At 53.5% G+C, this 26,878-nt stretch overlaps 9 protein-coding genes across 9 annotated transcripts; 5 read left to right on the top strand and 4 right to left on the bottom strand.

Annotated features, from left to right (window-relative positions):
- Positions 1-603: 603 nt before the first annotated feature.
- Positions 604-3,174, top strand: J4E84_001427 (uncharacterized protein; the record flags this gene model as incomplete). The annotated part of the gene is made up of 1 exon (XM_049384059.1): positions 604-3,174. The coding sequence occupies one exon, from the start codon at positions 604-606 to the stop codon at positions 3,172-3,174; it is 2,571 nt and encodes an 856-aa protein (XP_049249577.1).
- A 133-nt stretch (positions 3,175-3,307) lies between these two features.
- Positions 3,308-4,534, bottom strand: J4E84_001426 (uncharacterized protein; the record flags this gene model as incomplete). Its single annotated transcript, XM_049384058.1, has 2 exons — positions 3,308-4,044; positions 4,123-4,534. The coding sequence occupies 2 exons, from the start codon at positions 4,532-4,534 to the stop codon at positions 3,308-3,310; spliced, it is 1,149 nt and encodes a 382-aa protein (XP_049249576.1).
- A 1,653-nt stretch (positions 4,535-6,187) lies between these two features.
- J4E84_001425 (uncharacterized protein) lies at positions 6,188-8,315 on the bottom strand (the record flags this gene model as incomplete). The annotated part of the gene is made up of 4 exons (XM_049384057.1): positions 6,188-6,628; positions 6,674-6,926; positions 6,973-7,974; positions 8,134-8,315. 4 exons carry the CDS (start codon positions 8,313-8,315, stop codon positions 6,188-6,190), a joined length of 1,878 nt encoding a protein of 625 aa, XP_049249575.1.
- A 1,100-nt stretch (positions 8,316-9,415) lies between these two features.
- On the bottom strand, positions 9,416-13,062 carry J4E84_001424 (uncharacterized protein; the record flags this gene model as incomplete). The annotated part of the gene is made up of 4 exons (XM_049384056.1): positions 9,416-9,712; positions 9,762-12,514; positions 12,562-13,003; positions 13,054-13,062. 4 exons carry the CDS (start codon positions 13,060-13,062, stop codon positions 9,416-9,418), a joined length of 3,501 nt encoding a protein of 1,166 aa, XP_049249574.1.
- Positions 13,063-13,325: 263 nt separating this feature from the next.
- On the top strand, positions 13,326-14,758 carry J4E84_001423 (uncharacterized protein; the record flags this gene model as incomplete). Its single annotated transcript, XM_049384055.1, has 3 exons — positions 13,326-13,475; positions 13,526-13,666; positions 13,715-14,758. The coding sequence occupies 3 exons, from the start codon at positions 13,326-13,328 to the stop codon at positions 14,756-14,758; spliced, it is 1,335 nt and encodes a 444-aa protein (XP_049249573.1).
- Positions 14,759-15,354: 596 nt separating this feature from the next.
- J4E84_001422 (uncharacterized protein) lies at positions 15,355-16,921 on the top strand (the record flags this gene model as incomplete). Its single annotated transcript, XM_049384054.1, has 3 exons — positions 15,355-15,584; positions 15,784-16,177; positions 16,226-16,921. The coding sequence occupies 3 exons, from the start codon at positions 15,355-15,357 to the stop codon at positions 16,919-16,921; spliced, it is 1,320 nt and encodes a 439-aa protein (XP_049249572.1).
- A 565-nt stretch (positions 16,922-17,486) lies between these two features.
- Positions 17,487-19,152, top strand: J4E84_001421 (uncharacterized protein; the record flags this gene model as incomplete). Its single annotated transcript, XM_049384053.1, has 2 exons — positions 17,487-18,209; positions 18,268-19,152. 2 exons carry the CDS (start codon positions 17,487-17,489, stop codon positions 19,150-19,152), a joined length of 1,608 nt encoding a protein of 535 aa, XP_049249571.1.
- Positions 19,153-20,474: 1,322 nt separating this feature from the next.
- On the top strand, positions 20,475-20,687 carry J4E84_001420 (uncharacterized protein; the record flags this gene model as incomplete). The annotated part of the gene is made up of 1 exon (XM_049384052.1): positions 20,475-20,687. One exon carries the CDS (start codon positions 20,475-20,477, stop codon positions 20,685-20,687), a length of 213 nt encoding a protein of 70 aa, XP_049249570.1.
- A 4,302-nt stretch (positions 20,688-24,989) lies between these two features.
- On the bottom strand, positions 24,990-26,281 carry J4E84_001419 (uncharacterized protein; the record flags this gene model as incomplete). The annotated part of the gene is made up of 3 exons (XM_049384051.1): positions 24,990-25,874; positions 25,923-26,104; positions 26,161-26,281. 3 exons carry the CDS (start codon positions 26,279-26,281, stop codon positions 24,990-24,992), a joined length of 1,188 nt encoding a protein of 395 aa, XP_049249569.1.
- Positions 26,282-26,878: the final 597 nt, after the last annotated feature.

The following is a 26,878-nucleotide window of genomic DNA, read 5'->3' as shown; positions in this document are numbered from 1 at the left end:
CACGATGCAAGGAGCCGCTTCAGAAGACACACACGCATCAGAGCAGCCCCTGATCAACATGGCGAAGCTCCCATTCCCGTCAGTCTTTAGCAGTCGTAAAAAAAAACTCTGTTCACCTCATGTCGTCCCATACCATCACATTGCCTAGAGCAACCTCGCCCCTACAAAATCTTTGTGTTACTACCTTCTGCACCGGGTATCGACATCACAGGAACTGTGCTACTCTTCGCTTTGGACTCATCGAGTTTACTTTATTTGGTCCTCCTGCCATGGATGGAGCGAGGACGTCGAAAGCGCACCGTGGCACTATATGGTCATCTCAATGTATTTGTCGATGTGTTGGTCTGGTTTCACATGCCGGTATGCAGCGTCCCTCCGTCGCCGTGTCTTGTACAGTACCCCCTTGGCTATGTTTGATCACCGTTGCCCACGCAACAGCAGTTTCTCTGTTTTAAAGCCCTCCTTCATTGCGAGCGCGCACGGACGACTTCGGTTTAGTATATCAGTCTAGCTATACCCCACCTCCAGGTACTTGGCTACATCCGACTTGCGACGCGACCAACACACGTTGCCATATTCCTCACACAATCCCCTTTGCCAATAATGGCGCTCACGCCCTTGCTATTCGATGCTTATCAGAAGTACAAGAGAGGAACCGAAGATCTTGTTCAATGGCTAGCTGAGACAGCCCGCGCCACTGGTACCGTCAACGAGGTGTTCAACGATAGTCAACAACATGGGAAACCGCCTACGGGAGGTAGATTGAAGGGATCCGCCAGGAAAGCCGCAAAGAATGCCCCGGCTACGTACCATATCACCGCTAGATCATTTGTCGCTCTTGCGACAGCCATCGCCAACGATGCGCGTGCATCTGTTCCAACCTCGGTCTTCGGAACCTTGCAGGCTGTCATTCGAGGTCGCAAAGATTGCGCAGTCTGGTACGCAAGCACTTCTGACTGTGCAGACAACGCCGTCAAGGAGAACAACGCGAGCCACCAATACTTCATCAAGACTTTGGAAGACGTCCTCGAAATCTTCAAGGCCGCCAAGAGGCCACAAGTCGAACGTCGGCAGCCCAAGACCACAAAGGCAGAGGCTATACGCACGAGTAACAAGTACGAGCTGCTGGAGAACGAGGCTCTCCCCGAGTCCGACCATATGCCCGAGATTATCGAGGTCCACGCCACACCCGCCAAGTCGAAGGTGACCTACAAGCTCGAAGAGTCTGAAACTGACGTTACCTTCGCCATCTACTGCTTTCTCATGGACGTTACAGATCTCAGGATTGCAGTCAGACGCACTTGGCGTGAGTTCGCGAACGGCGACATTGGTCTCCAGGCCGCCGCGCTAACCATGAACGTCGCTTTGACAATGATAGAGAAGTTGAGCAACGATTTTGAGGAAGCCAACCCTCGATTCAAGGACTCGAAAGGTCATAGTATGCACGGCGAACTCATCGGCTTCTTACAGCGCAGCCGCTCCAAGGTTGAACCAGGTTCGCCATTCGTCAATGCAACCAATGATTGTGGGGAGCCTTTCGCTTACAAACAAGAAAAGCAATCATTGAGCTTCAACACTGTCATATGCAAGCATGTCACAGAGTTGCTCCTCTTCACATTCAGTGACATAACGAAGAACGAAGAATTTCGATACTCCAACGATGAAAAGAGATTCCTCAAGTGTGTTTCACAGTTTGCAGCATCACCTTCGATAGAACCCCGTTTCATGGAAGAGTACATGGTGCGAAAGGCTGCATTCGCCATGCTTCGCGAGGGCCGCCTGCAAAGCTGGATCTTTTTCTCGCTGCAAATATTCTGGGATATGCAAAGAGAGCTGGAGCGTCATTTATCTGTCGGTGAGGAGCTTCTCTACAAGATCGGACAGCAGATCATCACAGGATACCAAGCTTACCTCGACGTCAAGGGGTTCGAGGGGTTGGACGACGCCTATACACTCTCTCGTGAAAGCGTTATCGATCGCAAAGAGTTCGTCGAAGCCGTCATTGTCAATAAGAAGGCACAGATGGGGTTCGATATTGATGAAGAACAACTACCGCTAAAATTCCGGAAGATGCCTGGGTTCTCACTATTGAGGTGCGATCCGGCGTTCTGCGGCGTACTCCTGGCCACCATGTGCAAAGAGTATCACGAAGTAGCTATCGAGTGTACGTCAAACGATGGTCAAATCATTGTGATGGCCCATCTGTACAACGCTGCTCAGTGTGCCGGATATTTACCTGAAGACCTGCGATGGGCAGATATGGAATGGTTGATCGAGCAGCAAGGTAGCGATTGGATCTTTATGGGCAAGAAACCACAACAAGACCCTGAATTCGGAAAACGCGTCCTGCTGATCATGGGAAATGTGGTCCACGATTTCACCAAAGGTTACAGGCCTAGTACCGTAGGCAGCAGCTCAACCTATGTTTCCCGCGTCAGTGGAACACGTCGCCTCAGTTATCATTCCCAGTATCTCGAGTCGTCCGTTGACAGAATGCCACGCGATAAGACGCATCAGAAAGTCAAGACACTGGAGAAATGGCGTCAACAAAGACAGAAGGGGCCTGTGCATGACGACGAACCAAGGAAAGACACGCTTGTCAAATTAGATTCGCTGATTGGAGACGCTCAGAAAAAGTCTCACAATCCGCACAAGCCCCTGTCTTCTCTGGAAAAGCTACGTATGTTCAAGGACGTGGTTAGCAAAGATGAGACGGCTCTCACATTCGACGTATTGCAGCTGCATATGCGATGCACCCAGGTACTGCTGCAGATCCATAAGTACGCTCGGAAGGTCGCACCGGTCGACTATCCAGCATTCATTTTCCAAGGAGATTCATGGTTGACCATCGCTATCCCCTGTATGCTGTACAACTGGAAGAAGAATCAACCACACCACCCGTGTATCTTTCCGGTGGTAGGTATAATGCTCCGCAAGATGATTGAGAAAGAGGGAGATTCGGCTCTCAAGGGTGCTGCAGCGTTGCAGAAGAGTATGAAGGTCAAGTTTCCAGGATACCGGAGTGTGGATGAACCTAGCTTCGAAACCCCGTTGGAAGACTTGATTCCCGTTCAGCTGCGTACCGAGTTTCCATACTCGATGTATTGGCAAGTGGTGCAGGAGCGTTCGGGCAACTCTGGATATGGCTCTAGATACGAGTCGGAGGTGGATTAGGTTGCATCTTGGAAGAGATCATCGATACTTCTAGCTTTGCGCGAAGGGTAGATACTCGGCTCAGCGTCTAGGCTTCCAATACAGAATGATCTTTGTCCCAAGGATTGATGAATCAAGTAATTATAGCTAACATCTAAATCCAGAGCATCGCAGTAATGGCGCTGAGCACCAAGAGCCCTCCACCTAGACTCTTACCCATCACAGCACCAGACTCACCCGTCTGCTCAGCCACACCCGCACTACCCGTCGCACTTCCCGTCGGCGTCACACTAGCCATACTCGCACTCCCCGTAACATTCCCCGTCTCCATCGCATGCTCACCACCCACACCCCCATCCACATTAACATTAACCGTCGCACTCGCGCTCGCACTAGCACTAGCCTCCGTCTTCACCCCCTCACTACTCGCACTAGAACTCTTCTCCCCATCACCATCCTCACTCCCACTCTTCTTAACTTTCCCATCCCCGCCATCAACAACAATACTCTCAAAAGACCCACTCAAATCGCCATACTGATAGCTGGAACCGGGATTCTGATTCCTAACCTCCACCTTCTCCACCACCATCGTAAAAGGCGCAGCGCTGTAATCTGTTTCGCCGCCCGCCCACTCGATGGTTCCCTCGGCGTTGTTGGGGTCGCCGCCGGCCCAGATGCCGATGCGGACGTTCATGGGGGTTTGCGGGTAGTCTGAGCCGCCGTTTGCGTCGGAGTAGGAGAGTGTGCGTTTGGGGGTGCCGTCGACGAGCCAGGTTGTGGAGGTGGAGGTCCAGGCGATGGTGTAGTTGTGCGAGGTGGATTGGGTGTCGGGGATGGGCGCGTCTACTTCGCGGTCGTGGGTTGTGGTGTTGCCTTTGCCGAAGTAGTTTGCTAGGGAGGTGTGTTAGTTGGGGGTTCGTATGGGTGGATACGAAGAGGTATGGATGGGAAGAATGGTGGAACACTTACTCTGAACATTCCCGGGTTGTCCACCCAGCCACTCCCAGTCTACCTCATCTAGATCGTCGCTCTCGAGAATGGCACTGCTCACTACGCCCTTGCCGGGCGCAGCTTTCATAACGAAGCTCACGCTACCGAAGAAGATGTACCAGTTCGACTGGATAGTGGGTGCATCGCCGGCTTTGTTGATGGTGAACTCTGCTCCTTTCGACGTGTACTTCACATCGCCAGCAGTGACCTTCCAGTTCTCATCGTCGGCGCCGGTGGTGAAGTCGTGGGTGTAGACTGACTCGGAGAGTGCGGTGTCTGCCGGACAGGATTTCTTGGTTGGGTCGCAGTCTGTGGATGTTTGGGCGAGAGTTTGGGTGGCTGATAGGAGGACGAGGGAGAGGGGGAGTAAGGAGACGTTGGGGAGATGCATTATGGAAGATGTAGAATTAAGTCAATCTTCTGTCGATATCGTGAACGAATGACTTGAAAAAGGATAGAGAAGGGACAGAGACAGCGACAGTGACCTCAGCAAAGAGGAGAAAACAAGTCTTGAAGCAAGAGGCTGAAGATAAGCACCACAAGGAACCCGCGTACCCACCTACTTTAATCACAATCTACAAAGCTTGCCATGCTCAACCCTCCGCGTGGCACGCACCTCCCTCGTCGCCGCATCAAGGGGGAGAACCGCACCACACCACTCCCCACAGCCCCAATCAAATTATCAAAGTGGATCCCTTGAATTACCATCGTCAGCTCCCAGATCACTCCCTGTACCCAAAGATACGGGTGCCAGGACCAAGCATCCACCATTGATAGCGAGGACAGCAGCAGCGGGAACGAGAGGGTCAGGAGTGGTTACGCGAATTACAGGTACCAACTCTCGGCCCGTGGTTAAAGCCGCGTGGGTTAATGACGACGCTCGACCCACTTGGCGATCCCGAAACTCAATATATGCGAGCTGGGAGTGTGGCTGGTGTCTACGGGTCTTGCTAAGTATAGGTACGCGAACACGATGATGCGGGATTTGAGTTTTTGTACGACTTCGGCTTCACTTGATAGGGCAGGCGTTGCTTGTGCCGATTATACGAAATGCGTGGGTTGTGAGTGGGTGGCGCGCTGGGGCATCCTCCGTGCTTGTACGGACGGCGTGTGGGTCTCATCGCGGTACCGAGGTTCTTTGTACGACAGACACGATGTACATAACAAGTGCGGGAGATGTACGGTGTTGCTGATTGTTGGGGTGACACGATGATGTCGCATGCGCTTCTCCCGCTGAGACATCCAACGACTAACCTTGAAGTCCAACGACCAGCGCGCAAGGAATGTGGGCAGCAGACACATTCATAGGCGTTGAGCCTCTTGTGAGGAAACACAGCTTGTGGCACAGCTACGCATATCGGGTTCCTCCTATGCTGATGCACCACTATACGGCAGGGCATCGACATCACGCGGGAGCGATTCTTGCGGCCTCTCCCTCATCGCATCACAGACCCCTTTCCTTTCACAACTACCACGCTCGGGTCAATTCACGCATCAGCATCGCACCGCATCTCGCCTTTCCTTTCGTTCCCATGAAACGGCGTCGGCGACACCCAAAAGAACCGGAATCATAAGAGAGCGAGCCGAACACGAGATATAAACAGTCGCAGTCGAGTCCAGGCCGGTCGACTTCACGTCTCGATCCGATATGACCATGTTCGAGAACAATCCTTATGTTTATACCCATTCGAAGCGATGCACCGGCATATCTCAGACATGTTTAATCCACATCACAAGTTCGCACGACCGTGTCTACAGCATCCATCCTCAGGCAAAAGCGCACATCAACGTCTCGAACAGCCAGCTTGCGAACATTGCACTTAAAAGCGCACTATACAATTGAGTCATAATCGTAATGCTTCTATCGCGGTGTCCCATTTCCAACAACAACACAATCACCCGCCAACCGTAACGAGCGCAGAGTACTGTTCCATTGCTCAGCAAAAACAGGCTAACCAGTGCAGTTTCCATTTCCTCCCGTTCCACCCATTCCACGCACACACCTCTATAGATACGCAGCACTCAGCACCTTCCTCACCGCGTTCTACCGCGTCTTCTTGATTTCCGTCGCCCACCCCTCGATGCCCTCGCCCTTGCTACCAACGGGGATATTCAAATCCACACCCTCCATGCCTTTTGTGTCTTTCAAGAATTCGTGTCCTGCCATTCCGCCCGCGTTTGCGCGGTCGACGGGTAGTAGTTCCAACATGGGCAACAGGAAATCGGCAATCTTCTTACTCTCCTCTGAGCTGAAATGATATTTCTCGTGGAGGACGTCGGGAAGGGCCCAGTGTCGTAATCGGTGAATGTTACGCAGCTCGCCTTTGCGGTTGAATATTTCCTGTGACCATTTTCCCGACATGCAGAGGCCCTTCGGGAAGGTGCCTAGTAGCTCGATGATTTGTGCGATGTGGTCGTCGTCTTTGCCGTACTTGGTGCCAGATTGTGGGTCGAAGAGGTAGTCGCCGGTGATCAATTCGAATGTCTAGTATTGTTAGTTCGTGCTCTTCAGATTTGATCGTGCTCTTACCATCGCGGCCATACTCCAGACATCGGTACTGGCACCCCATTTGCTGCCCAAAATGACTTCTGGTGACCTATATTGCCTGGTCTGAATGTCGTTGGTAAAGTGGTGTCCAACCCAGCAGGCGTTTCCAAGATCTGCAATCTTGACTGATATCGTTTCGAAGGCGTTTTCGACTTGCTGCTCGAGCTCGGTTTTGCCGGACGAGCTGCTGGGTTTATCGAGGCTGATGCCCGATACCTCCTTAGTAAGGAGATCACTAACAAGGTTAGTGTACACTCGGACATGGACATGAGATAACTTACGCGGACTTTTCTCGTTGCTTTTGCGCGTCGTCGTCGCTCGACTTTATTCCGAGCCGTTCTGCCATTGACAGGCTGGGGCCGGCAGATGGAGTTGCTAGAGCACCACTCATTACGACACCGTCTGACGAAGAAGGAGGACTCGGGATAGTCGTGGGGGAGTCTTTACCTGTACCCTCGCTCATAACCTTGTTGAGACTTTGTGTGTTGCCGGGGAAGCTAGAGAGCTCGGCGTGGTTGAAGCTCGCGTTGAGCGGGCTGGGGAGCGGCTGGCTGCCTGTGATGAGGGTCCTCCGTCTCCGCCTGCCGTTTCTAACGCTGTCTTCGCTGTCCTTCTTCTTCGGCTCGTCTTTTACGTATGTTTTTACGATCTGCTCGACGTCGCCGATTTCGATGAGAACATTCTCAGGCTTCAGGTCGGTGTGGATGATGCCGCATTCGCGATGGAGGTAGTCGAGGCCCAGCAAGACCTGCTTTGTGATCTGCTTGACCAGCGGCATCGGTATACCGCGGTGGTTCCACCTCTTGATCAGGCCCAGTAAATTCTCTCCCAGCACCTCAAACACCATGCAGACGTGGACGCCGTTCGGGCCCTTGTGGTTGAAGGAATCGAGGAGGCTGACGACATGTTTCCGGCCGGGGTGGTTCTCGTTCGCGTCGACCACCTTCTTGAGGAGCTTAATCTCGTCGAGGGCGGTCTCTGTGTAGTGCGCGGCGGAGCGCACGACCTTGAGGGCGACGTGCTTGCCGCTGGTGTTATCCCTCGACAGCCAGACGGTCGAGAAATGGCCCCACCCGAGCTTGCGCACAATCGTGTACTTGCCGTCCTTGTACTCCTCCCCGACCTGCACCGGGTGGTAGCCGCCCTTGCAGTAGTCCTCCGAGTCTTCCTCGTCGGCTGTGTTCTCGGCCTCATCGACCGACGACGACGACGAGTCGGGCGAGTGGCTTAATTGGTTTCCGTACATCTTGTGCTGGGCGAGCGGCGAGTTGGCGTTCTGCACACTGCGGGGTTGAGGTCAGTATAAGGTTGCGGCAGTCAGGGCATGTCGGGCGCATTAAAACAAGTGAAAGAGGGGGGCGCAGGCTGGGCGGGCGGGAAGGGTGAGTCTGCAAGCGGTGGTGGAGGGTAGTGGTTGCGGGTGGTGGTGGTGGTGAACGTACTTGTACTGAAAGGAGCCCGTCGAGCCAGCGGGCGAGGCGTTCTGGTTGCCCTGGTTCTCCGTGGTGATGATGGGCTTGAGGTCCTGGCCCTTCCGTCGCTTCTTGCCGCCGTTGCTGTTGGCAGCCTGCGCGACCTGCTTGGCCTTGTTGATGGCCGCCTTCTTCATGTCGGTGCCATTCATGGTGGCTTTCCCCGCCACGCGCTGGGCTGTGGGCGGGACTGAGGCTCGAGGGCTGCTGGGATGTGCGTGTGCGGTTAGGCGCTCCGGACGCGTTGGGCAGCGCTCATGGGCAGACGCAGACTACTTGGTATGGGCTTGCAGGTGTATAGCGAGGGCAGTGTGGCTCTTCTGTCGCACTGCCTCGCGATTTCTTCAATTGCTGGACACGGGCTTAGCGCTCCCCTCGCCAGCCTATCGATGTCGGGGCTCTGATTGGTGCTCTGGTGGGGGTTTGCACGGGTGCGCGATGCTGCGACAACCACGGGAGATGACTCGCTGGGAGAGATGCGTGATTAATCAAGTCGGGATCGCTTCTCGGAGAATTCGATGCGACTTGGGATGATGATAGAGATGGTGACGGATGGCTGGAGCGCGTCAAAGCCGGAGGAAGCGGTAAGGAAGCAGGCCAGACGAATTATGACATCAGTCGACGCCTACAAATAGTCGCCTGCTACCACATTAGTTCCACGCAAGCCAGTTTTGCCCAAAGCCTTGCGTCTTGTTGACTTAGCGCAGCGAGCACCTTGCCTAGACATACCGGGCCGGTAGCAATTTAGCAATGTGGTAGGCTTGAGCCAGCAATGCTTGTTGTTGCGACCCGATCTGCAGCACACGTGGGATGTCAACATCAGCATACCGACTGCACCTGAGGACCCTGGACCACATCATGCTACATCTGAACCTTCCAATTCATCATTAATACCGCATCTGAGGATCTTGAGGTAGCGTCATGCATCATGTGTGCCTTCCTATCTAGCTCTCGCTACCAATGTCTGCAATGGAAACGCCTATTCAAGAAAGAGCTATGCGCTGAGCCCAACCTCTGCGGCAGGAAAGCGCAGCTCACTAACACTATGTAATACATGAGTCTTGAAACCTGACCTTCAAAGAAGAAACCGCTATGCAAAACTATAAATGACCCGTATCCTACATTCGCGCGCCATCCATTAGCAGCCCTGTAACACCTGACCAGCGGGTCACGCTCAAAGCATGCATCCCGCATATCCCTCACTGCGGAGAGCCGCATCTCACCACCACCACCACCACTTTCACTACCACATCTACTTCGCACTCACAGCCGCCATCCACTTCTGCTCATCCTGCTTATCGAAATGCAGCAACATACCCAGCACAGGAATAAGCTGTTGCTGATACTTCTTGTCTCGCTGCTCCAAAAACTGCAGGAGCACGTTCTTGAGGTACACGTAGTCGATTGCTTCTTGGATCGCTCCACCGCCCCTGGCACGCGGTGAAGCTAGTTGCGACCGCGAGGACTCGACTGAGGAGCGTGAGGACTGCGGGACGGGGGTGGAGCTGGAGCCGCGGGCTTTGAGGGTGCGTAGCTCGTCGGACATTGTCTGTGGGGTGATTAGTATATTGTATGTTAGGTATTGTGGAAGTACGTACCTTGCTGGACTTTTGGAGCTTCTCGAGACGGCTCTGGGTCTCGTCGAATGCTCGTCGCAGATCGCTCTTTTCTTTTTCCAGCTCGTGGGCTTGTTTCTCGCTTTCGTCCAGTGCGTCTCGGAGTTGGCTCATCGCAAGCTTGACTTCGGAAGCCTCTTCACTGGCTTGTGCGGCCCGTTTCTCGAGATCCTCCGTCTGCTTGCGGAGCGCCCCTTCGGAAGCAACCAGGTCCTCTTTGTCTTCCACAGCGCGTGCTTGTGCGCGTTCGGCGTCGCGCACCTTTTGTTTCAGTTCTTCGAGCTCCCGAGCGCGTCGGCGGCTGAATGTGCTAGCTTGCTCTTCTGCACGTTCGCGTTCCTCAACGGCAAGGTCGAGGCGCTCTTGCATCTCGCGAACCCGCGTATCAGCCCGTCCTTGCGCATCGTTCAAGAGTCTCCTCATCGTCTCAGCCTCGCGTCCACGTTCGCTGAGTAAGCGATGCGCATCGGCAAGCTCTTCTTCTAGGCTTTCGCTTCGGGCGCGAACCTCTTTCATTTGAGTGCTCATCTCTTGTACCTGGTCCTGCATGCTGCTGACAAAGTCCTGCGCGCTCGCAGATTGCGCCGACTTCATCTGCATCTCTTCACGTAGGCTGCCCACCTCCCGCATGAGCTTTGCAACTTCCTCTTCCAGATCGTGAACCTTCTGACGCGAAGCCTTGAGCTCGTCTTGTGCCTTTTTGGCATCTTTCGTCAACTTATCCCGGTTTTCGATGACATCCTTACGCTCCGTCTCCGAGTTTTGGAGGTCTCGCTGAATCTTCTTGTTAGTCTCTTCCAGCGCAAGCCTCTGGCTGGTTTCTTGTTTGATTTTGTCGTTGAGTGTCTTAATATCGCTCTCCTTGCTCGACAACTGAGACTTATATTCAGTAATATCCGATCTCAGGTCTTTCTCGCGGTTTTCCAGTCGGCGGACTTCTGTAGTCTTAGTGGAAAGCTCGTCCTTGGTGCTACGCAGCTCCGCCACCTCCTTGCGCAATGATGTCAGCTCCGGTTGCGCCTTCTGCAGCACCTCTCGCATTTCGGTGAGGTCTTTGAAGCGGGATGCCGCGAGCTTTTCTGCAACTGAAAGATCCGTCTGCAATGTCTCCGCCTTTGTCTTGAGCTCCGTGAACTCGGCGGTCAACGCCTCTCTTTCTTGTTGCGACGACTCGTTCGATGCTTTGCTGGTCTTCAACTCAGCGATTTCAGCCTCAAGCTTGGTGAGGTTCTCTTGCAGCGCCGCCTTCTCGGCTTGCAGTTCCTTGACCTTATCCTTGGCCTCAGTGTGTTCGAGGCCGTAGTCAAGGAGGTCTTGACGCAGGGTATCGATCTCTTCTTGCATGTCTTCTTGGTCTTTTGCCCTCTTACTGAGACGGTCGATCGTCGACGCCTTCTCCGCGACCTCGGTCTGCAATGTTTCGATAGCTGCGACCTTCTCTTCAAGGTCAGATTTGAGCTGCGCGACATCCTTCAACGCGTCTTCAAGTTGGGACGGCGAGAATTCGGCATCGCGGGGGCTGAGAAGGCCTTCGGTATCTCCAGCTTCACTGGGTGTTGCTTCAGGTGTCAACGTTCCACTGGCCTCAGGTCCCTTTCCTCCCTTCTTATTCTTCTTGTTCTCCTTGGCGCGGGCTCTCTTCTTTGCTGCTGCGCTCTGGGGAGCTTGTGCTGGGGTCGCTTGCGGCTGCTGGACTGGTTCTGGTTTGGTCGATTCCTTGTCATCGTTCGCTTTCTGCAAGTCCTTCTTCGCTTGCTCGAGCTCGACTAACGCGCTATCGCGTTTTGCTTCTGTAGTCTTTAGCTGCTCGCGAACTTTGCCGAGCAATCCGTCCATGGTCTCGTTCCGCTTCTCGGCCTTGGCTTGTGATTCGCGCAATTGCGAAAGTTCACCTTGGAGTTCCTCGATGCGCTGCTTGAGCTCTTGCACCTGATCATCTTCGACAATCTTCTCTCCCTTGTCCGCATGTAGCTCTTCCAGTTCCTTGGATGTTGCGTCAAGCTTCGTCTTGAGTTCGGCGATGGTCCTCTCATTCTGGTCATGAGTATCCTTGTGCTTGTGTAGCTCTTCCTCGGCGCTTTCAACCTTCGACTTGAGATCCACAATGTTGTTGTTGAGCTCCTTCTCGCGATCATCAGCATCCCTTTGTAGTCGTTGGTGGGTGTCCTTGAATGTGTTCAGATCGTTCGTCGTAGTCTCCAGGTTCTGCATGAATGACTGTGCCGATTCCTGAGCCGTAGAAAGCTCTTCCTTGAGCGACTTGTTCTCCTCCTCGAGCTTTCCGACCTTCTCCTCGCTTTCCTGCAATTGTGTCTGCAGGCGGGGCAGCTCGCTGTCGTACGAGAAGAAGTCTTCCGTGTCTTCGGTGCTCTCAGTTTGCTTGGACGCTTTGGAGGGTGAGGATGGCGCGACGGAGTCGGTCTGTGTTGTGGAATCGTCCGGTACAGCGTCGCTGGCAGCCGGCGCCTGGGACTTCAGCGTCTCGACCTCAGCCGTAGCCTCCTTCACGCGCTTCTCGGCGTCCTCCAGCTTCTTGTTGAGCTCATCGCGCTCCTTGGATACCCGCTTTAGCTCCTCCATGAGCATGTCACTCTTGACGTTCAGTTGGCCTAGGTATTCGACGAACGCGCCCGTGTCGCTGATGGAAGTGAGAGGGGTGTATTCACGTAGGGAGCTCTCGAAGGCCTCGATTGCGCCCACTCTGGCGTGTGCGATGCGGTACGACCGAAGGAGTTCTGGAGGGGGATTAGCTTGGCGCATGCATAGGGAAGGCGTCACTCACCCGTATACTTGGGGTCCAGCTTGTCCAGCCTGCGCAATCGCAATTGGATCTCGCGCGGCAGCTCTGGTGGCTGTTCTGGCTTCACTTCGACTTCCGCAGTCGGCCCCTCTTCCTCCTCCTTCTTACCATCGCCATTCTCCGCATTCACTTCGGCGGGTTGCGCCTTCTCCTTTGGTCGCGGTGTGCCGGCTCGACTCGGCGGGTCATCTTCTTCTCCTACGACAAATTCCGGGTCAAACTCTGAGGGGTCAGGGCCCTTCCCTGCCGGCGCAGCCTTGCTGCTGTCGCCATCTTTCGATCTCGCTGTGCGCTTCGAGGGCGAGAGGTTGCGTGAGTTGGATCTCCGTGTTGTGGAGCTGGATCGTGGAGTGCCCGATGGTGAGGTGGCTTTCTGGCGCGCTTGCTCTTCTGCTATTCTGGCGTCGATGGCCCCCCGAATGCGCTGTGTCTTGTCAGCATGCCCATGATGCAACGTGGATGGGAATCGGGTACCTGGAACATGATGCTGCTGAATTATGAAGGAGCATAGAAAAACATGCAAAGTAGACAAGTAATACACTTTCCTAATGGAATATCAAACGCGGAACCATGGGGACAAACCACTATTCTGACACGTTCTGGGGTCCGTCGCGGCTAGGTGACATGGATCGGGGACGCTGGACAGGCGCTAAGATCAGCCTTCGGTAAAGCTAGTGCGGCGGGAATCCTCACTTTTTCTCTCGCTGCCCGTTCCCCCACCAGAACGACAACGACAATCCAGCACAATGGCAAACGTGGAGATTTCACTGCCGCTGCCGGTCCTGCCTGAGGGCTGGGCTGGCGAGAAGGACTTCAAGGCCATCGGCCAGCTGAGCGACGCCAACGACCGCAAGATCGAGCCTGTTGGCCCGCACTTCCTCGCCTACGCCCGCAGAGTATGTGCTTCGACGATGATTGGCATATGCAGTACTGACGAGTTCTACAGAAGCGCAACAAGCGCACTTTCTCCGAGGATGACCGCATCCAGGCGCAGGCCAACGTCAAGAGCGTCGAGGAGGAGGACCCCGATGATGTTGACGAGCCCGAGGACCCCGTCATGCTGCAGCGTGAAGCCAAGGACTGGAAGGTAGGGCGATTGCACAGGCTATCGTAGGCTTCTACTAACACCCCCCAGTCACAAGACCACTACGCTGTGCTCGGCATAACCCGCTACCGATGGAGGGCCACCGACGAACAGATCAAGCGCGCCCACCGCAGGAAGGTGCTCAAGCACCACCCCGATAAGAAGGCGGCCAAGGGCGGAACCGAGGACGACCAATTCTTCAAGTGCATCCAAAAGGCCCACGAGGTGCTCTCCGACCCCGTCAAGAGGAGACAGTTCGACTCCGTCGACGAGGGCGCTGAGGTAGAGCCACCATCCAAGAAGGACACACAGAAGGGCAACTTCTACAAGCTCTGGGGCAAGGTCTTCGAGGCCGAGGGACGCTTCTCAAACAAGCAGCCCGTACCCAAGCTGGGTAACGCCAACAGCACCAAGGAGGAGGTCGAACACTTCTACAACTTCTGGTACAACTTCGACAGCTGGAGGACCTTTGAGTACCTTGACGAGGACGTGCCCGATGACAACGAGAACCGTGACCAGAAGCGTCACGTCGAACGCAAGAACCAGAATGCGCGCCGCAAGAAGAAGACTGAGGACACCACTCGTCTGAGGCACATGGTTGACGATTGTCTGGCGCTTGACGAGCGTATCAAGAAGTTCCGCCAAGCTGAGAACGCACAGAAGAACAAGCGCCGTCTCGAAAAGGAGGCTGCCGAGAAGGCCGCAAAGGAAGAGGCCGAGAAGAAGAAGGCCGAGGAGGCTGCAGCTGCAGCTGAGAAGGAGGCTGCCGAAAAGGCCGCAAAGGCCGACAACAAGAAGGCCAAGGAGGCAGCAAAGAACGCGGCAAAGAAGAACAAGCGTGTTGTACGTGGTGCCGTCAAGGACGCCAACTACTTCCACGGTGCCGGCGATGCGCCCGCTTCCGAGGTCGATGCCGCTCTCAACGACGTCGATCTCATCATCGTAAAGCAGGACAACGAGGAGTTGGCTGCATTGACCAGCAAGCTCAACGGTGTCAAGGATGCCGGTAAGATCAAGGAGATCTTCCAGGAGGAGGCCCAGCGTCTCATTGGTGCTGCAAAGCTCACGCAGGGCGAGCTCAAGGCTCTGGCTTGAAAAGCGGCTCACGCTGCACCCACTTCTTGATAGACGTTGTTTAGACTTGGACGTAACGGGAATAATGATATGCATGATTCCATTTGTGACAAACCCTCTTATCTTTCATCTCAAACTCGACTCGAATTCTCAGCCAGCATTACAGCAACTCCCAGGTTATTCACCCTTCTGATGTCATGTCTTCACATGTGTCAAATGCATCCAGCGGGCGTTTCCGCGGCGGGCGGTACCAGGGTCTAAAGATGATGGCGTGGATGCGGATCGCGCGACACACCACCAAGAAGCCAAGCGCTGCCGTCACCCGGAACAGGCAGTGCATTAACGACACCCAAAGTTTGGCTTGAGCCGACATTCCTCTCCCACGACCACTGCGACAACTACCACTGCAATTCCCTTCGCCATCGTTAATCGCCCATTTACCCCGCGAGCACTATTTCCCCGCGCCAAGGACCCCTACACGACGCACAGCAGCACCGATCGCCTGCGCAAGCCCACGCAGCCAGCAGGTTTCTCGCGGTCGGACCTCACTGGCACTGCGCTCGCCTGATTGGATTTGGCCGACGACCTCGTGCCCGCAATCTCACTCCGACATCACTATGAGCGCGTCCCCCACGTCCAGAGACGGCCGGCATGCGTCTCCAGCGCCGCGAAAGTCCTCAGGCCCTTACAAGGTCAGCCCGCTGCAGCTCCCCACTGGCGGACACCTCGCGCAGGACGAGGTACGGCGGCCGTCGATACAGTTCCTGGCGCACAGAAATCAGTCGCTACCCAGAGGCCAACCCAGGCCCCGTGAACGACGCCGGTTGTCGTCACCGCCGCCTCCACCGTAAGTACTGATTTGCTCCTGCCTCATGCACCCCGGGTATATCTACGCTTTGCGCTGCTTTGCGCCCGTCTTCCTCTTTCCATGTATTCATGGCGCACAAATGGCGAAGTATGCTTCCAGCGTGCCGGAGCTCAGATGGGCACTTAACTCCATATCTTGCGAATACCTTGCAAGGCCCTTGGACTGACACTTCACTCAGCGTATTCCAACCTCGGGTGTCTTTTGACACCTTCGACAAGCCCGCAGACTTCATCGAAGAGAGCTCATTCACACTCATCGCCAAGCACAAGGACTACGAATACACAAAGCGTTCGCGGACGTTCCTCTGCGGTTTCGACGAGAACGAGTACTCAGTGTACGCCCTACAATGGCTCATCAACGAGCTAGTCGACGATGGAGATGAAATAGTATGTCTCAGAGTCGTCGAGAAGGAGGATGCAATAGCAGGAGACCGCAGCGTAGAGACTGGTCGGTATCGCGTGGAGGCGGACAACACCATGGCCGACATACAAAGTCGAAATCACGATAACAAGGCGATCAACCTGATATTGGAGTTTTCCATCGGTAAGGTTAACAAAGTTATCGACGACATGGTTAGTCTTCCTCGGTTGCTTAGCTGTAATATGTCTAACAGCAGACAGATCAATCTCTACGAACCAGCAATCTTGGTAGTCGGGACACGAGGCAAGAGCTTGGGCGGATTCCAGGGACTGCTCCCTGGCAGCGTATCGAAATACTGTCTACAACATTCGCCAGTACCTGTCATTGTCGTACGCCCCACATCGAAACGCGACAAGGCGAAGAGCAAGCGCACCAACGACCCAGACCGCCAGGGTTACAGAGAGATTCTAGCGAAGAGCGAAAGCCTTCCTGAATTTAACAGCCCTCGTAACAGCTTCTTCGCAAATGAAGACGAGGCAGCAATAGTCGGAGGAGCGGCGATCGCACCGAAACCAGCCGTAGAGGCGCATCCTCTAGCACAGGTCGAACAAGCGCCAGACAGCAGCGAGGACGAGGAAGATACTCGCACCACCACTGTGGTCAATGACTTGGTCAATGACGATCCACGAAGCCCGGGCCCGATGATGAAGAGCCCACATCTACAGAATCTGAGCAGCCCAGAGCTTAGCAGCCAGTCTGGTAGCGACGACGAAGATGGAGACGGCGGAGTCTCGACTTCGGGAACTTCGGCAGTAGAGAAAGCATCGATTGCGACGGGGCAGTCCAGCGTTGGCGAGGGAGACGCAGGCGGTGGGAATGCGTCAATGTCGTACATGGACAGTCTCACAAGTGGAGCGAAGGAGTCGAAGGAATCGAATGAATCACAGGGCGCATAGTGGAAGCATCAATCAAGGATGGGTGCGCGAAGGGAGGTAGTGTGACTCTCAAGGAAGATATGTCGTTTGGCCAGACTAATTCTGGACCGCGTCACGAGGGTTGGCGAAGGAGACATGGGCGGTGGAAACCGTCGGTGTCGTATATGAATAGACTACGGGTGCAACTCAGAAAAGCCCCAAAGACACACCCGCACATTTTGGCGCACAGGGAATTGGGGGCGCATACTTTTAGCATCAATACCCAAGATATCTCGTCTCTCACATCAGCCTCAAAGATAGCAGACTGTGGTGTTTCATGTGCTCCTGCCAGACCCCGGTATGATCGACGCGATGACGTTTCGTGTGGCTTGACGCCGCGACATGCATGCGCGTTCCCGGCCCCAGTCCCTCATTGACTGATTGCCTCACTTGCGTAACCTTCCACATTCCCCCAGACCCCAATGTGTCAACGTATCCATACCGCGCCGCGTAATCAATGGGTATCCGCACCTCGCCCATAACCAGGACAAACTGGCAATAGCCACCAGCCACACATTAGCTGCCGAATAACAAGACCGCCTATCCGATGATCCCGACTCTCCAAGACGACTGCGATGAGTGCATGCCCGACTATGCCCTGCACCGCAGCCCGATGACGGTCGCCGTATCGGCGCTTCCCTTTATTGTCACTTTCCTCGTTGCTTCTGTGGCGGCCCAGAAGCTGTTCCCCATCTTGTCAGGCAATGCGGATCGCAAAGCGCACCATCACGGCGCGCGACTGCCTGGGGCACCACAGCGCGAACGCCCCTCCATACTGAGCAGTCTACGCCCAACTGCGCGATCGCTCGCCAGCATCCTCTTCTCGACCAACTTCGCCCTTTCCGCCGTACTCGCCGAGCTCATCCTCTGCGAAATCTCCAATACCGTCAACCGCGCCACGCGAACTTTAGCGCTCAAGATCACGCTACCTTCGCTACTCTTCCTGCTTGTCGTCGCGACACCGGCGATTGAGATTCACTCGATCATTTCGGGTACTGGGCTGAATATTGGTGGGGAGCAGAAGAGTCGGCGACGAGCAGCGTGGGTGTTGGAGCTGTGTGGGCTGGCGACATGGCTGGCGGGGTTTTGGTATCTTGGTAGGGGGCTGCTGGGCTCGTATCTGCATGAGGAGTCGTATGAGCATGATCATACTTTCAGCGAAGGCTGTTTGGAGAGGATAGGTATTATTGGTATTAGCTTGATGGCTTCGCTAGCTGGGTTTGCTGCTATATCCGCGCTTTGGCATACATTTGGTGTCAAGTATCGTCCGGTAAGCTCATCGTCTCCCAGGGATATAGGTATCCGCCAGGTATACTAATTCTTCCTAGGTCACCGAGTCGGACATCGGTCGCAAGCAGGCTGGCATACAAGCTACGAACGACATGCTCCTAACGAAGGAGAGTCGACTCCGTGCGGTCGAACGAAAACTTGCGGACAACCCTCAACAAGGCTTCATGGGCCGCGTAGTAGGATCGATTCGTGGAAACCCAGACATCCAGGAGCGGAACACTTTGCAGCTCGAAATACAAGGCCTCGAGACTATGCGCCATACACTCCAGAACTCCCTGACAGTTCTCCAAAACCGTCGGCAGAACCAGCTGCGATCGCATACGGCCAACGGAAGACTGTTCAACATCGTCTCATACGTCTTCGCCGTATATTGCGCATACCGCATCATCGCCACCACAGTAACAACTCTCCGCCGCTTCTCGTCACCAAACGCGAGCTTCGCAAGCAGCGACCCCATTAACAATGTCCTCGCCCTACTAGCCAAACACTGGGACCCAACCATCGACCGCGTCGCCTGGAGTCGCACAATCTCCTTCCTCCTCTCCGGCGTCATGCTCCTCCTCTCCTTCAACAGCGTCCTGCAAACCTTCTACCTCTTCGCCCGCGTCGTCCCCGGTCTCCTCCACCACGCACGCACCAACTTCGCTCTCATCATCTCGCAGATCGCCGCGACTTATGTTATCAGCTCTGCACTGCTTCTTCGGAGTAATTTGCCGCCTGAGATGAAGAGCAAGATAGGGGATGCGTTGGGTGCGCCGCTTGAACCTGGGTTTACGGAAAGATGGTTTGAGGGATGGTTTTTGGCGGCGAGTGCGGCGACGGTGTTGGGGCTTTGGGCGGGGAAGAGGTTGAAGGGTGGGGAGTGGGATGATGATTGTGAGGGGGGTGAGGGGGATGTTGAGATGGGGAAGAGGAGTACGTAGATGGATGTAGGGTTATGGTGTGTATGCATTGATTGTTGTCACCATATATCCCTCGTGAAAGTGCATCACCGTATACAGCCCATACATCATATCGCTCAGAGATCTTAAGTTGATAAACCCAACCATGATACAAAGCGTTACACAAGCTGGGTTTGAACGTCTTATATACACTGCAACTCATGACATACCCATTTGCTTATATATTCATCTTAATGCAACTCATGACCGCAGAGAAGCAAGGGCCTGCAGAATTCTGGATTCTATTTGTGTAGAGATGTGTATAGAATGCTTTAAATATCGTGTGGTTCAATCAATCATACACTACAACGTTACAAACTGTAAGAAAAAAAACAAGAAGTGTATGATACAATACTGCGAGTGCTTCGATTATTGTGTAGTTGGCTCGGAGGTCTTGCTGTAGAGGTGTAAAGGTTAGCTACTATAAGCTGGTGTTCAGCTTTCGCGTTGACGCGAAACACAAGAGAGTGCGCCTTTAACTCAGAGTGCGGTCTGGTCCTGGTTTGGGCTGGTCATCGAGGTTGTATCTTAGTATACGACATCGCTATAGCTCTGAGGTTGTTCACTGGGGCGTTTGCTTAGGCATCGACTCCATTCTCCCATCCGCAATAAAAGGACCGATAACAATTCCCATACAAAACCAGCATCTATAACCCACATCTTCGGCGCATCCACCGATATCTGCGGACCAGCTCGGCGAATGCCATCACCACTCAGCATCATGAAGAGGCAGCGCCCAACGCGTTGAGTGATAGCCACCGGGTATCGCTGCATGAACGCCAAATTGAACCCATTTAGCAATCCTGAGCCGCCCGTCCACCCGCGCTTGCTAAGCATGCATCACCATATGGACCCGCAATAACGCGCCATGCGCGACGAGCCGTTTGATTGAAGGTTGACGTCGATGTTGCCCGATGCAGGCGCGTTCGCGTTGTGACGTCAGGTTTGGTGGGGCAAGGTGGTTCGCCCATGAAAACACATAGAGGGGGCCTTTCTCGAGACATCTCCATACACACCACTTCTCACAAGCTCTATTCTACAGGTATGCTCGATTGGTGAGAGATGGTTTGATGGGGTGTTGGCTAATTGAGAGGCAGACTACTAAGAAACCTACAAACCTGTACGTTGTACCTTTGCTGATCATGGCAGAGGGAGTTGGCGATGCGAGCTTCACGGCAGCGAGCAAGCACTCACCCAGCCATCGCACCACCTCCCTCCCTACCCACTCACTCCCCCAACATCCTCCCGCTCCTCACTAACCCACCCTCCAGACTCCCAAGCAACCCCACACACAACCCACAACCATGTCCGCCCCCAACGCCGGCCGTCAGTCCCCCGAGCCCGAGCGCCAATCCGGAGCGCAAGCCGGCCAGACCTCCGACAACGTCAACAGCCAAGGCGCAGGACCCAAGGAGGGCGCTGAGAAGGCGAGCGACAACACCAAGGACAGCTTGAGCAGCAACCCTCAGCACACTCTTGAGAAGCATGCTGAGGAGACTACGAGCAAGAAGGTTTAGATCGGAGGGGGATGATGATGGGATAGGAGGATGGATGATTGATGGGGATGAACGGATGTAAGACCTATGAGATACTGAGGCAGTCTGAGGATGAAATGAAATGAAATGGATACACCAATGATTATTGTCATGATATGATATGTTTCGATGTATCTGTGCCTGTGTTTCTGTTCCGATTGTGTGAGCAACATCCGCTGATTGACGTTTCGTATTAAACATGTAGAATGTTTGCATTTCGTCAAACCCGCCTTGTTCTCCGACGCGCTGTCCCTTGCTTCCGGTTTCGAACAAGATGCATAACCACGGAGTCGACATCTATCTCATATTGTTCATACAACGTATTCATCTTTGGAGTTGATGACTTCACGTAGTACTCTTCTAAAGAACACTTGCGTTGGTTATTGTGAGTGAAGCCTCCACGTTCCGCAGCCATTCGCAGCCAATTGCCCCGCCAAACTAGCCTCACCAACCGCCGTTCTCGTGATGCGACCCCGCCAACTAACCACAACATCTTCTATCCTAAGCATCACGATACCTCGCCGCTCCCCGCTCACAACGCCGCATCGCCCAAGTACTATTACTGTAGAATCCACCAATTCGCCATCAAACACACAAACTCGGGCGCTTGGGTAAGCTTCACCGCACAACCAACTCCGCCTCTACAGTTAAACTAACAACCCTCAGTCTAGGGGTATGATTTGTAAGACAACACCAACAAACATCTTCGTTGTGGGGATATGAGACTAACATCATCAAAGTCGCTTCGCATTATCAAATGTGCGTACTTGTGAAAGGTCGTGGGTTCAATTCCCACAGCGTCCAGTACCTTCTTTTTTGCTGTTTTTTTGGTCACATCTTTTTGCTCACATCACGGAGGGAAGGAAGTCAAGAGGTATGTATATGATGGTGGGGGTAGGGAGAGAGGGGTAACTGTGCATTATCCCCCTCTTTCTATCCCCCTTCTTTGCCTTCTCTACCTACTACATCCATCCTCTACAAACAAGCATTCTTCTTGATTATCTTCACAACTTTCTTCATTCTACTCTCTTTCTTCTGTTCTTCCTTCTTCTCTACTTTCTCTTCCTCTATCTTGTCTCTACTATCATATATAATAGTTAGCATTTTTGTTTCACTTATCTTACTTTCTTCAGGTTTTCCTTTCCCTGTCTTCAGATATTCTGGTATCTGTTTATCATACTTAGCATTCTATTTTTTCTTCTTACTACTCTTGTTACTTACTTCTACCATATCTGTATTTCTTCCTTTCCAATTCTTCTCTTCTGCTGTTTTACCCATTTTGATTCTGTTTCTATTTAATAGTCAGCTTTCTTTTCTTCTTCTTGGGAATTCTGAGGAACAAGAAGAAGAGAGGGGGACGGCATGTTTATATATGTTTTGGCTTTGACTCATAGATGTTGTGCGCTAGGTTGGAGTTTAGTTGCTTATCTTCGATTTTGAAGTTGCGGGAATGGGTATTGGGTGTACCGAACTAATACTTGCGCAAACCAACGACTCCCCACAACCCCCCAAGTCGCCACAAGCCTCTAGTAACCCTAATGAAAAACATTGCTCTAAACTTTTCGTCTCGACTGTACAGCGGTTATATCCAAAGCCTCTCCTTCGTCGAGACCATAAAACTCGTCTCCCCCTTGTTAGAGCGCAAGAAATAACGCCGGACCTCCCAGACAACGAGCCAACCACACCTTCCGCATTTCGAACGACTCATGCGCAAGGAGTTACTCACGTACGAGAAGTGTCGCAACCCCAAGAACCTCGAGTCCTCTGTCGCACAACCTCTGGAGTCACTTGTCTCTACAGGTCTCGTGCCGCTATACATTGGCATCCAGCCCCCCGGATTTAGATGCTACCAGGAAAACTGCCCGTTGGCAATCTGATCGGGCGACATGCGCGGAGCAAGAGGAGTCTTCTCACAGCCCCATAGTAGCAGTATGAGTCTAGTCTTCCCAACCAAAGAATGTGCGCCATCCTTCTCTTGTCGCTTCTTCAGCAGTGATGCCCAAATCTGCTCGTTCGGCTGCGGACCACTCCAGTGCCGGAGGATTAGATACCTGACTGTCCATGTCTATGTCCATGTCGTCGACAGGAGGGCTTCGATGTGTTGTCGCCCTTTGGAGTCTGCTCTTGAACGGGCGGATGGGATGTTGTATCGACTGAAATATACGATGGAGCTTCTGCGTTTCCTCTTCTCGAGATGGCAATGCCGACAACGAAGTTCGTTGAAGTTTGTACAATATCTCTTCCAGAACGGCCTTAATGACGGGCCAGTCCCCTGATCGAAGCCCGTCCACGACTTTCGCAAGACCATCTCGACCAAGACCGACTATGCCGCCCCGCTTCTTGAGTAACACCACCAGGCCGCGTCTATATCCCTTTTCACATGAGGCAAAAGCTCTCGTCCCGAGCCGACTTATGGGCCCTTTGCGTACGCTTTCCGTTAGGCCGGTCCACCAATCCAGAATTGTTGGTGGAGCACGGATTTGGATGTCCCCAGGAACACCGGGACTTAGCCCTGTGAGATTCGTCAATACTACACGCGAGGAATTTCGACACTATCGGTAGCGTACCTCTGTAATCGCGATTGCAAGCCCTCGCGTACTCCCGGATCGTCTTTTCCGCCGGTTGCGGCCTACCGCGAACGATCACTTCGCATTCCTCAACTTTCAGCTCCGCCTCTTCGATTTGGCGATTGATCTTCTTTCGTTCTCTCAAAGTCAGGTTTTTCTTATCCGTCCACTTTGTTACTTTCGCGCGAAGCTGATTTTCGCTATTCTGTGATTAGATATGTGCAATGCGATTGGGCAGCTAAGACTGACCTCGGGCTGAAATCGAAGCCAGTTATCATTCTGCAGACATCACAAAGAGTATGGTCTTTGTATAAATCTAGAATCTCGGGTTTGCGATCCTCCCAAACGTTAGGTGGAATTCGAACTGAGTACGCGCGGCCTTTATTCGGCATGATCTCCAGATGTTGTGTGAGGCGACAAGTATAACAGAGTGAATGCACCGCGATGTGTAGTCTGGGACTGTTGTTCATACGTAGGTACCGCCCGCGGGCGGCGGTGTCCTGGCCAGCTCAGCTCGGAAGCTTGCCCAATCAGCAAAATGAGGAATTGGACCCCCTGTCGAAACACAGTACTAGGTGGCGCGCAGCTCCCCAATCGGTAGGACGAGGCAATTGCACATGAAGACACTAGTTCCAAAGGCTTAGCATACGACGAAGAGCGATGGCTGCAGGGGACTTTGCCAACCGAGCCAGTCAAGCAAAATGGGAATTCGGTAGCTTCCTCAGACTCCCGTGCCGACTGGTTTGCGCATGCTCCGGGGGATCATGATGGCCTATGAAGCAAAATGTGAATAGCAAATGGGCGTCTCTGACGGTCGCAGCCCAGTCCCAGTCCCGACGACCTGGATGCGAAAAAGCGCCACTTTCATCGCCGTGCATGGGCACCTCGGATTCAGCCTCCATCGGCACATAGTTCGTCCTTGATCTATACATAAACATGCGCAATCCACTCCGGGAGGTATGAAGAATACACATCGAACCGAACAGCTTCGGACGGTAACAATAATTTTCAAGCCTACAAAAGATAGCCTCCTTCATCGGCAGCAACCCATCTGCCATTAATTTCCACAACGTTTCCATAGCACGACAGACCTCGTCTAATATACGTCAATCTCCCCATTTCCCACGAAACAGCAATAGACTATACTATGGCCTCGTTTTCAAAGGAAGCAATCATTGCGATCGTGACTCTCCTCGTGGGATGTCCTGTTACCGTCCTTGCCGTCTGGTCTGCGATCAGGCGTAGAAGTCGCGACGGGGCGAACACAAATGAAGGTGGTAGGTGTTTCATCACTGCTATGTAGTCTACGCACATTGTTGACGTGACGAAAGCAGGTCAGGTCGAAGTCGGATATACGCCACCCCCGGTCATCATCAAGCATGTAGACCTACTCGTGTCACAGCCCGGTCTCTCCTACTTGCCTGATCGAGCCAGAAATCTTGATGTATAGTGCGCGGGATGTGGTGGAAGAGCTTCTCGTGTACTGATGGATATGGGTCGCTGACCTTACGTTTGGAGACTACGTGGGTGTATCGCAACACCAGCGCGGTTAGATGGTTAGGCCAGGAGACGACATGGTGGATGTATCGTTCCGCAAGCGGCGCGATACTCACTCATGCCAGCTACAGACGAAGGTGGAACTGTTGATAGAAACTCAGGATGTCATCGTATTCTCATACCGCAATCTCATGCCACCGTCTCACACTGCTACCTCGCTCTATACAACACCAGGAATAGCCACCGGTCCAACCGGCCCACTACTAGCCCCAATATTCGCTTGATGCATCGTCCTCGCACCCCATTGATCCGGGTAATCCACGGCAGTATGAAACATCTGGTAGTTGGCCCACATGATGATATCTCCTTCCTCTACTTTGGGCAACATGATGTATTCCGGTTTGAGTACGCGTTCCTGGATGGGCTTAAGCCACGCTCTTATCTCCGCAACATCATCGATGATAGTGGGTTCCTCGTCTTCGTTCGACCGAAAGAATGCGCGCCGAACGCAGATGCCGTGGACCATGAAAGCGCGCTCGCCTGTAACGGGGTTCACCCATACCATGGGGTAGCGCTTGATGTCTTTTTCGTCGTAGGGTCCAAGGTCTTCCACTGACTTCTCTTTACCTTGACTTACTAGGCCTAGACCGTGAGACTGGCCTTTGCAGTCACCCATCCATTGGTAAGGGTGGGGTGCGTACTCGACCCATGAGTGGTCGGCAATCCTCTTCTCTTGCTCTGTCATCATGTCGTATGTCTGTACGTTGCTGAAGAAGGCGGTCAGACCTGGTTCAGTCTTCATGGTCATGCCACTGCCGTCGTCCCAATGTATGGTCATTTCTGGAGATGTGGGTCGCTTGATGCAGCGGAGGGTGGTGAACCAGGCTGGGTCGCGGGCGTATAGCGGTGCGTCAATATGCCAGCGCTGAAAGCGCGTGTGGCCTTGCGCGTACTCCTCTTCTGGAAGCGGTTTGTCGTGCCATGCGTGTGCGAGTTCTTTCTTGATTGTTGCGTCTTTAAGACCGTAGTGGTCTGATCCCTGGTAACCTTTGCCGATCAGACGTACGTTCTCTGCACCGGGTATACCGACAACATCGCGTCCTCTCTGTAACCGGATTAGCGGGGCGTCCACTTGGTCAGAGGTGACTCTTACCGATAGTAGGCCACCCTGTTTGTGGAAGGTCTTGACATCGCCATGAGAATGCACATGTGGTGCTTTGGGATCGAAGCGTGTGACAAGCTCCCATTGCTTAATGGGCGCGAGGTTCTTCTGACCCTTGACAACAACAAGCTTGTGGGTCCAGATCGCGTCTGAGAGCGCTTTGACGTCGGAGTCTGTAACGCGACGTCAGCTAATCACAATACCATTGTCATGCCGCCAGCATACTTACCACTGATGTTGTCAAGATTGAGGTCATCGATCACCGCTCCAAAATTATGCTTCTCTTTGACAGTCTTCTCTATCTCCTTCACTGTGAAGGTGGGCTCAGGGGCCAGGATACCTGGTGCCATGATTCTTGGCCGATGTCGAGGAAAATGATGACCGGCGATCTTCCTTCTAGGCGGTGGCTTCTTGCGATGAGTTTTGAACAGAAGAAGCGAAAGTTCGAGTGGTGAGAACGCAAAGCCCGATGTCATAAGTGTCTACACTATCAGCCAGCCTCGATCTATAATCCCCACGCCACATATATGCTCAAAGTCGAGACCTTGCTCATCCACTCACTCTTACTCAACGGCCATCCCCGCATTCCCATCTAAGCACTCGGTCGTTATCAACGACCCTATCTCAGGCGCTCTATACTGTAGTAATGCATCTACCGAACGTGCGGGGAATGTTTCCCTGGGAGGCGCCCTTCGCTAAGATCCATGGACGTTATCTTATCAGCAGCCAAGGCCCGGCCGAGAGTCAGCTCATGGAAGCTGCTGCGCTCGGCCGACCTCGTAATCTGTGATCTGTGTGAGCGCGGTGGCTGAATAGGCGGGTCAGTCGAAAGCAGTGGGCGTAGGTTCGCATCCGACTACGATGTCGCGAGATAGCAATCGCTGACCGGGCGGCGCACTTTCAGTGCATGGCTGATAAGTGCAGTCATCGAAACGCGAGATGCGAGA

This window comes from Alternaria hordeiaustralica (genome assembly GCF_023758085.1).
Source record: "Alternaria hordeiaustralica strain BMP 2776 chromosome Unknown scaffold_1, whole genome shotgun sequence".
Classification (NCBI taxonomy): Eukaryota; Fungi; Ascomycota; class Dothideomycetes; order Pleosporales; family Pleosporaceae; genus Alternaria; species Alternaria hordeiaustralica.
This window is presented reverse-complemented; position numbering and strand designations above follow the sequence as displayed.